Genomic DNA, 9,879 nt, shown 5'->3' with positions numbered 1-9,879 from the left:
TTGCAAAAAAAAAACCGGCGATTGGATCACCGATTGGGCGGGAATGGTGATGTCGATTCCAAAAAGTAACGATTTAGAAAAAAAAACGCTTCGACAATTGGTTTGATTCCTCGATACCAGGTACGATTTGCTTATTAAATCAGGCCCCTGTCACCACAAACTTCATCTTCTTCAATTAGACGATTCTTAAATTCCATTGTAACATCGACTTCCATTAATACACTTGCCGATTTTTTGCTTTTCTTCTCTTCTTCTCTTCTACTGTTATTCTATTAGTTATTAAGAATGGTTTTTGGCAATGGCAAGGCTAGTATTCATGCATCAGATAGTGAAACAGAACCACATGAAAAGTGTTCTTCATGTTCTTGCTGGAAAAGTGGAAATCAATATTTTTTTTTGCTTGCTTGTTTAGAAACAACAATATCTTTAAAAATTGATTGTGTAGTTTTAGTATTTTAGATATACTTGCTGGAAATTACATTACATCTTCAATACGATATGATTTTGTATGAACATGATAAATTCATGTGATTAAGCAAAATAGACAAAATGGCAGTTCAGTCATTTTTCATGAATTCCAATTCCATTTCCTGCAAACCAAACAGGATCTGGAATTAATTCCAATTCCATTTTCTACCAACCAAACAGCACATGGAATTGGATTCCAATTCCTGACAGATTTATTTTCCAATTCCAATTTCAATTCTTTCATCAACATTCCGCGAACCAAACAGCACCAAAGATTATCAATATCAAGTACAAGTAGGTGTAAATTGGCATTAAAAGTCAATTTGACAAAAACTCAAAATAAATAATATTATATTGTGGCTATCGAAAAATATAGTACTTCAAAATTGATTTATAACTAAGATAAATATTTATAATAAAGTCTGAAAATGCTTGTAATAAATGTATTAAAAAATAATAGTACAGTATCGAAGGAATTACTAAAAATATGCATCCATTTATGTTGGTTCATATTTACAACGGAATAAATATGTGTAAACAATTTTGGTAGGTTTTGAACCACCACATGTCACATGATTTAAAGGACACATGATAAAATACTTATAATAATATACGTTGATGTATATTATAAAATATATTTTGTTATAATATATATAATTTTTTTGTCTAATATTTGAAAAATAACTAAAACATCCATTGCTAGTGGCAAATAAATAGGTTCGTGGATCAAAGTAATATTTTAAGACTTAGGTCTTATTTGATAAGTCTTTTATTGAGTTTAGTAAAATATCACGTCTAACCGTTTCGAATCAAAACGTTTGATAACCCATATATAGCCGTCTGCAATAGATGTATTTGATACCCACATATTAGCACCTGCCAGATTTGCACCACGAACCACCCCTTATATCTTCCTTAAATACTCCATCATTGCGGATATAGATGCATCAACATTGCCACCACCAAAATCATCATATCCAGACATCTTACCTTCAATTAAATCGTCTTTCCTTACGACTCCATGACACCTAATAACCATCTCTCACATACTTTCCTTGATTCTATAGACGAAACTAACACTTTCTGTAACCATTACCTTCACACCCACATGCCACACCACATCCATATCATCCAAAACCCCTACCATGCCTTTGGGCATCCACAATACATTAAACTTATTAGAGTTTAATGGATTGACACATCATCATTTTACTTACTATACAACTCTACATTAATTTTCCTACAATGCATTGAATTCAATAGAGTTTAATGAAATATATATTTAATAGTTAAAAGTTTTTTTTCCTATTGAACTCCATATTCATTGAATGCCAAAATAGCATCCCACAATGGTAGAGTTTAGTCCATTGATTGTCAAATAGGCATACCAACTCATTAAACTCTCATTGAACTAATTATATAGTTGTACGATACAACATTTTAAAGCATCAATTGTTGTGTATGGAGAAAAATTATTGTGCACAGATCAGCTCCCAAATAAAAAACATTACGTCAATAATTTCTCTTTATTTCAAATATGATATCTAATATTTGTATGTTCAAACAATTATTAGGATCACATTACATGAATCAAGAGTCAAACGTGGTGCTAATAAACAAAGAAAACCAACCATTTCATAACAATAAGAATTACATTAATGAAATCGTAAATTGCCATTCTTAATCGACCTAACCAACATAAATGATTTACAAACTTTAGACCCGTTATCCAACATATGCTTCAGTTTAAACATTTGTATAGTTTTCTACACAATGACGTTACTAAATTACTATCTCTTTATTATTATCTCACCATCGTATATCCATAACTTTGATCCCTATAACACACAATAGACAACAGATATCATGTGGATTGAAACTTCCAGAAGCACCATGACATTGATCGTGTAAAATACCATAAGTTTCATGGTTCAATCAAGTCTTCTCAACAAATACTCAACCTGAACTTGTTTAGTCAAGGGCATAATCCAATCCCCATAAAGATCTGCAACTAAGCTTGGGTTTATTTTGTACACCGGTTCCGGTGAATCTTTCACGTCAACCACTTGCCCGTAAGTCTTCGCTTTTGTTTCTACCCTTTTCTTAATCGCCTCCTCCACAATCGGATATGTCAACAAATCCATCAGTTTCCCCCTATCCTGCACACATAATCAATAAATCCCAGAAATTTGAAACCATTTTCATAGAACAGAAAGCAATTGACGCGAAAGATTTGTTCACAGATGACAGAATCCTTACTTGTGCTTTAATGGCAACTTCATAATCATCTGGTGAAGCTCGAAACTTTGCTTCTGCTACAAATTTACCGTAGTGGATCCGTTTGGAGAGGGCCTGCGTATACAATTTCAGGAAATTAGAAGTTTTAGAGTCATTGGGTGAAGAAAAAGAAGAAATTGCACTAGTTATTACCTGCAAGCAAATGGTGTCGCAGGTTGCAGTTGATCCACAATTACCATCGTTTCCTTTCTTGACGAGTCTAGGAAGAAGATCTTTAAAATACATATCCCATATTTTGCGATTGATATTGATTGAATCTGCACTAGGATGCAACACCTGTAGACACATATCAAGAATCTGTCATTGTTTAGATCCTAAAACACGAATAAAGATGAAATTTTTACCTGTGGGTACTGCAATGGTGGCAACATAGGTTCAGGCAGGTCGTTAGGGAAAAAAGGATGCTCGTCAGGGTTCTTGTATCTCCCAACCTGTTTCAGAATCAGTCAGAAATTTTATCTTAATTCTTATACATAATCATTGGATTTTCCATAGACTTACCTTGGCGTGAATCTTTTCGGTTTCTTGGACCATAAACTCGACCAATGAGCCCTGGAAACCATCCATGAAGAAAGCTTTGGGGTCGTATGTATCCTCATTGTAACAATATTGAGCTCTTTCCACAAGGCTAAATATTATGCTATCCTCTTGTCGAATCAGAGAACTTCTTATTCCGTCAAGAGTATAGATCTCACTTTCGTCTATTCTAGTCGGATTCTTCATTCTACACGAAAACAAAATCATATAAAACTAAAATTTTTAGGGAAGATTCATCGCATAATCCATGATTTTCGCTACAAAGTGTCAAGTCGTCTAAAACGGATTTCGCTAGCTTAAAATCGAGGCATAAATCACAACTGCTTTTTGACACAACGGTGATCAGGTCTTGAAACAAACCATAGAAGGGTATAAGGCAATAAAGGATCTCGTAACACGAGCAGAGTAAAAAGTGATTTATATAAAACAAATTACAAAAAAAATAACAAATTGGGTCTTGGATTGTAAGGGTACCCGAGGGATGCAGAGGGCTGAATTGATTGGAATTGGAAGCCATTGTTTGGAAACCCTGAAATGGAAACCTGAAAGCTGCAATTTTTCCACATTGGAAGGGCAAACTTGGGAGATTTTGACGATGAAATGGCAGCAGGAAACAATTGGGATCCCAATAGCTTGGTGGCCTCCATTTTTGAGTTGAAAGAGAAGAGAACTGAGAATAGGTGGCGAGGATGGAGAAAGAAAAATATAGATTAAATCCACCCAATCAAGAATAAGAAAGTCTCAGGGGTTGGTGGGGTTTAGGGGTTAGGTAAGGAAGAGTGTAGGTAAAGCTGGCAAGGTGGTGGTTCTATTTTCTCCAAATGTTCATGGAAAAAAATCTATAAATATATTATTATTATTATTATTTAAACTAAAAATACATATTAGATTATATTATATTGATAGCATAGATAAAAATAGTATTATTCCTTAGAACCTATCTTATAAATATTAAGGTAGATATCAGAAAAAAAATATGCTTTTATTTGAAAACTCATTATGATTTTTTTAACAAAAAACTAATGATAATTTGATTTTTTTTGATGTAAATCATTATTTAGAAATATTTACATATAATTTATGATCATTATAAGACATAAAAAATTGGGTTGTTTTAGAGTGGACTGCTCTTGACTATGATAAAAATGAATTGTGTTCTTGTAATTTAAGTATATATATAACATGATATCCTAGGTAAATAAGTTTTCATAAAAAATTTACAAACTGTGAGTGGTTTTTCTTTTTCTTTTTTTCTTTTTTTATTTTTTTATTTTTAATATCATGACCTTTCAAGTAAAAAGTTGAACATATAATTACTTTTTATCAAATTTGCACTAAATAGTATCTGAACTCTCTATGAACTTTTTTTTTGTAAGTGTATCTATACAGAATTTCTTCAATGGGGACTTGTTTATTACAAATTCTTATACATACCATGTGGCTTGGGCTAATCACCTCTAACCAAAACCGGTCCAAACATATTTTAAATTTTAAAAAAAGGCACTTGATGACATAAATTTAGTTGATATTACTAACATACATGACCAATACCCTTTATATATTGACGGAATCTAGTTTTTTTTTTTTTTTTTTTTTTTTTTGGTTCTCGATTATATGTATGTTTGTATATTAGCTCAAATATGTAGCCCAATGTTGTATCTTTTAGTCATCGGCCCATGGCCTTAGTCTTGTATATATATTCTTGTAATTATTATCGAGATGAAAGGAGATTAATTCCATAATATAAACGACTTTTATATAGATAGACAAACCATAAGAGTAATTCAAGTTAGGTACTTGTCCTTGACACTTAAAACAGTTAAACTGGTCTCTCATAAATATTAGCAATTCCACAAAGTATAAGGTGTATAGCAGAGCAATCAACTTGCAAAAACGTACTATAAAAAGACAGCTTCTTTCATAGACATTTCAAGTAAACCATCATTTAACCTTCAACCAACCATTTGTTTAGAAAAAAATAAATCTCTTACCAAATGCTTTGAATGCCTTGTTTATATCTTGTAATTCTTACCGGTTATTGACATACAAACATAAAGTCCTACTTAAAAGTTCTTATCTATTACAAAAGCAAACAAACGCATTGGCTATTTGATTTTACTAACATGTACATCTTAAATAGTTAAATCTAATAAACCCACAAAATATAAGTTGGCAAATTAACCAAGATTCAACACACTCGCATGTAAAAAGATCCATGATATCTACCAGAACATTGTTGTGAAATGATAAATCCTAATTGTCCATTGTTTAGGCTGATGGGTGTTGCCAACATGTTATCACACCAAAAAATTGTCATCTCACCAACAATGTCACCATGATGTTATAACATCAATTGAAAGAAATGGACAACATGTTATAACATGTAATTTCCATATCATCATTTTTTTTTTACATAATTAAGCAATTTTTGTCAAAATTAACCGGTTACCCGCTCACAAAACTAATGTGGCATTTAATAATTAATTTGTCTTTTTTATTTGTTAGCCACGTCATTAATCCACCGGTCTCCATCGATCCTTATCGTTTACCCCATCTTCATCTCTCCTTTGTTTTCCCTAACTTCAAAATCTCATTTCCCATGATCTCTTCTCCGATTGCTCTGTGAACGAGTTCTCCGATAGCCTAAGATCAAACAATTTCTTACACTCGCCAAGTGTTCAAGGAATTTCCCCAGAGAGATTGTTTCTTTGAAGCTTCAGAACATTCAAACCAGTTAGATTCCCAATCCCTTTTGACATCCCACCGGAAAGCCTGTTCTGGTCACCTCGCTAATTCTAAAGAAATAAAACCGGAGAAACTGTTATTAGTCAAATCGAACAACAATAAAGTTTGAAGCTTTCTGCAGTAACCCAAACTCAATGGAACCTGACCCGATAAATCTTTTTGCCTCAACTGAAGAAAAACCAGATTCTTGAGCTTCCCAATTGTACTCGGAATCTGACTTGTGAAATGATTCCCGAAATAATCAATTCACTTAACATCGAGCAATTCGTTAACTCGATTGGAATGTTTCCCGACATCTGATTATCGTAAATATATAATACACTTAGCTCCTGTAATATCCCTATTTCAATCGGAATTTCACTATTTCAATCGGAATTTCACCTGTAATCATGTTCACAAACATATAAAGATTCACCAAATTACTCAAGTTTCCGATTTCAGAAGGTAAACTACCGGAAAACTATTATTGTTGAGTAAAAGTTCAGCGAGGTTCTTTAGATTGGGGATCCCAGATGGTATTTCGTTTCCAAAGTTATTACCAGAAATGTCCACCACTTCGATTGAAGAACAGTTTAGCACCGAAAAAGGGAAGTCGCCGGAAAGACGGTTGTCGGAGATAAACAAATGGCATAAATTCAAGTCCCCCGAGCAAAGTTTCTCCGGGAACCCACCGGTGAAAGAATTGCTAGACAAAACTAAAGCTTCGAGGTTACCATTTTCAAAATCGAAACGGGTAATGTTTCCGAAAAGATTGTTACTTGAAAGATCAAGATTTTAGAGCTCCAGAAGCCTGAGTAGCTCCGGTGGGATTTCGCCGATCAACCGGTTTCCATGAAAGTTCAAGTACTTCAAGGTGGAAAGGTTAGATAAATCATGAATGGAGCTTGAGAGGGTGTTGTTTGCTAAATTCAAGATTTCGGGGGTCTGAAGTTGTCCAATTCAAGAAGTAATTCCACCTTCAAGCTTGTTGTTTGATGCTGCAAAATCTTTGAGTTCTTGACACCCATTGATCTCTTCTGGAATCTTGCCACCAAGATTATTTGTCTGTAACCGAAGGGATTTTAAGGACTGCTTCCATTAAATGACGTGACTACCAAATAATAAAGATAAATTAATTATTAAATGGCACATTAGTTTTGTGACCTGGTAACCGGTTAATTTTGATAAAAATAGCTTAATTGACAGGTCAAATACGAGTTTAGCGGTCTAATGCGCAAGAAAATTACTTTAGTGACCAAATCGCACAAATGACGAAACTTTAATGTGCTACAGTGTCATTTTCCCTATATTTATCTTTGTACATGTTATGTAATTCTCCGCTCATGGGTTTATTCTCGGTCCAAACTTTGTTGTATTATTCTTATATATTGTCTATGAATAAGAGGAAGATCTTCATGGGAAAAATATGCTTCTTTACCGAGCACATATACCACCTACACATTGGGTAGAAGCTCTCCACATTGTCACTCACCTTCTCAACATCGTACCATCCATCACCCTACAAAATGATACGACATACCATAAGCTCTTAATTTCAACTACAATACACCTACACACATGTACCTTCGTGTCTTTGAATGTATTTGCTACCCCCATTTAACAACCGATCATAAACTTGCGCCATGAACAACACCATGCGTTTTCCTCTGGTATCATTCGAATCATAAAGGATATCAGTGCCTAAAACTAGCTACTAAGAAAAATATCATATCTCGTCATGTTACTTTTGATGAAACAAGGCTTTATGACACGTAACTTCCTTATTTGTGTAATTTCGTTGATACATTCGATGATGCAAAACAACATACCAGGTCATTTTGTGTAATTGGAACTTACATGTGAGCTAAGGGGCTTCGTAATTTGTACTATAATATATGCTTGGATTTGTGCGGAGTGCACACATGTATAAGATCGAATTAGAAGCCGGTTGGATGACAAGTCGGGGTTCCGAGGTCAGAGCCCCTTTGGCGGGGTTTAGGGGCAGCGCCCCTTTGGCGGGGTTTAGGGGCAGCGCCCCTAGTGGGGTCCAAGGACTAGAACCCCTGGATGGGGGATTATGGTAAAACTGACTAAGATCGTCAGTTTTGGGAACCCTTGATTTCCTCATTAATTCCGGATTCCCTTGACTTGTTTTCAAAGGAACCCATGACGGTCTACCGTAGAAGAAAATCCTACATCTCGTTTTCTGTATAAACGACTCTCATTTTAAGGAGAAAGACCGCCTTTTAGCTCTTGTTTTTCTTCATATGAACTCATAATATTCTAGCAATTTGGCTTACGTTTTCTGTGCCTAGATTCGTAAGTGTCCCCTTGGGATTATCCTAGGCTGAGTTTCTTGTAACCCGGGCATAGGGTATAAATATCAGTTCGGAAAGTGTTTACATGATCCAAGGGGTATCCAGAACTGCACTATATACCCTACCCAATATTCTAACATCCCTACACTCACATACAATCGAACACCACACTGTCACTTCAACTCCACCACATAACCCTTAAGACACCTCACACATGTAACGCCCGCAGATTCTGGCTAGTCAATTTAGAGACGATAAGCGTCAAAAATGACTTTTTAATAGAAGATTATTTAGAATGAATAATCTTAACCAAGTCATAGTATATGTTACAAGGGTTCCGTACATATAAAGAACGCCGAAATCCGAGTTATAACGAAGAAGTTATGGCCCGTCGAAATTTTATGGCAAAACCGGCACGACACCGGGAGACGTAAATAGTGAATTTGCGATAGAAGAATTTTTAGCCTTAGTAATCTAAACAAAAGTTGTAGTATACGTTAAACCGAGAACGTACAAAAAAGAACGCCCAAATCTGACTTCGTATGAGGAAGTTATGAATTTTCTAAGATTTGGCATAGTAGTGCACGACCCGAAATTCGAATTTTAGATCGATCGATTTTTGGCCAACGCAACCTAAATGAGAATTGAAGATCTCATTAATAGTAGCGCAACGGTAAAAAGACAGACGGAAACGGACGTCGGATGAAGAAGTTATGAATTTTTAACAGACTTTTCTTGTCCCGGCCTGTTAAAAATATAACTTTAAAAATAAAGTCAAAATTAGCCGTCGGAGTCTAAATGAAAGTTGTAGAGTACGCCTCCACCTACGCGTGGATATAAAGAGCGTCAAAGCGGAGTTCGTATGAACAAATTATAAATTATAATAGCATATTTACGTATTAAAATAAAGTATAAATCATATATATATATATATATATATATATATATATATATATATATATATATATATATATATATATACAAATGTATATATCATTAGAAAGGTATCGAAGATGCGGTCATTATAAGACTAGTGTTGAGTACTTTCGACATTAGTTTTGTACAAATATCGTTAAATCTATTTAAAATAGTATTATGAATGAGTGTTTAGTCGTTTATATAACTATAATGTCATTAAGTAATTATGGAGGGTAGTTTTTGTAAATTCAATTACTATAAATAAGAGCCTTGGGCTCTCATATTTCTTGCACCATTCTCTTGATTCAATAGCCTTTCTCTTCTTATCCCCCGAGAATTTCGGTCCCTTGTGATTCGACTTATCTTTCTGTAGTTTTAGTATCGTAGGGTGAGCGCTGAAGCGCTGCACGAATCTTTCCTAGAAAGATTCAGCGACGAAGTTCTTCCCCTGCAGAGCCCGACTCCTAGCTAAAACCCCTTTGTAAGTAAGTTATGCTTACCCTATTTTAATATAGCTTATATTTAAAATTAGTATTGTTATTATGAACTTATAATAAATATTTGGGCTATTATTATGACTTATATAAGTGTCGTTATAATATATTTTTAACTACTC

General features: G+C 34.3%; 1 protein-coding gene across 1 annotated transcript; it reads right to left on the bottom strand.

Moving 5' to 3' along the window:
- Positions 1-2,158: 2,158 nt before the first annotated feature.
- On the bottom strand, positions 2,159-4,034 carry LOC145160459 (chorismate mutase 1, chloroplastic-like). Its single transcript, XM_079079654.1, has 6 exons — positions 3,778-4,034; positions 3,268-3,490; positions 3,111-3,197; positions 2,899-3,042; positions 2,728-2,820; positions 2,159-2,627 (listed from the first exon to the last, which is right to left on the bottom strand). Exons 1-6 carry the CDS (start codon positions 3,948-3,950, stop codon positions 2,400-2,402), a joined length of 948 nt encoding a protein of 315 aa, XP_078935780.1. The 5' UTR covers positions 3,951-4,034; the 3' UTR covers positions 2,159-2,399.
- Positions 4,035-9,879: the final 5,845 nt, after the last annotated feature.

Source organism: Lactuca virosa, chromosome 2 (genome assembly GCF_052849685.1).
Source record: "Lactuca virosa cultivar CGN04683 chromosome 2, Lactuca_virosa_CGN04683_v6, whole genome shotgun sequence".
NCBI lineage: Eukaryota > Viridiplantae > Streptophyta > Magnoliopsida > Asterales > Asteraceae > Lactuca > Lactuca virosa.
This window is presented reverse-complemented; position numbering and strand designations above follow the sequence as displayed.

Excerpts from the sequence above, each read along its gene's own strand:
- LOC145160459 (XM_079079654.1), bottom strand. The coding sequence starts at position 3,950 with ATGGAGGCCACCAAGCTATTGGGATCCCAATTGTTTCCTGCTGCCATT. Across the intron at positions 3,491-3,777 it reads CAGCCCTCTGCATCCCTCGG|AATGAAGAATCCGACTAGAA; the intron begins GTACCCTTACAA and ends GTTTTCGTGTAG. Across the intron at positions 2,628-2,727 it reads AAGTTGCCATTAAAGCACAA|GATAGGGGGAAACTGATGGA; the intron begins GTAAGGATTCTG and ends TTATGTGTGCAG.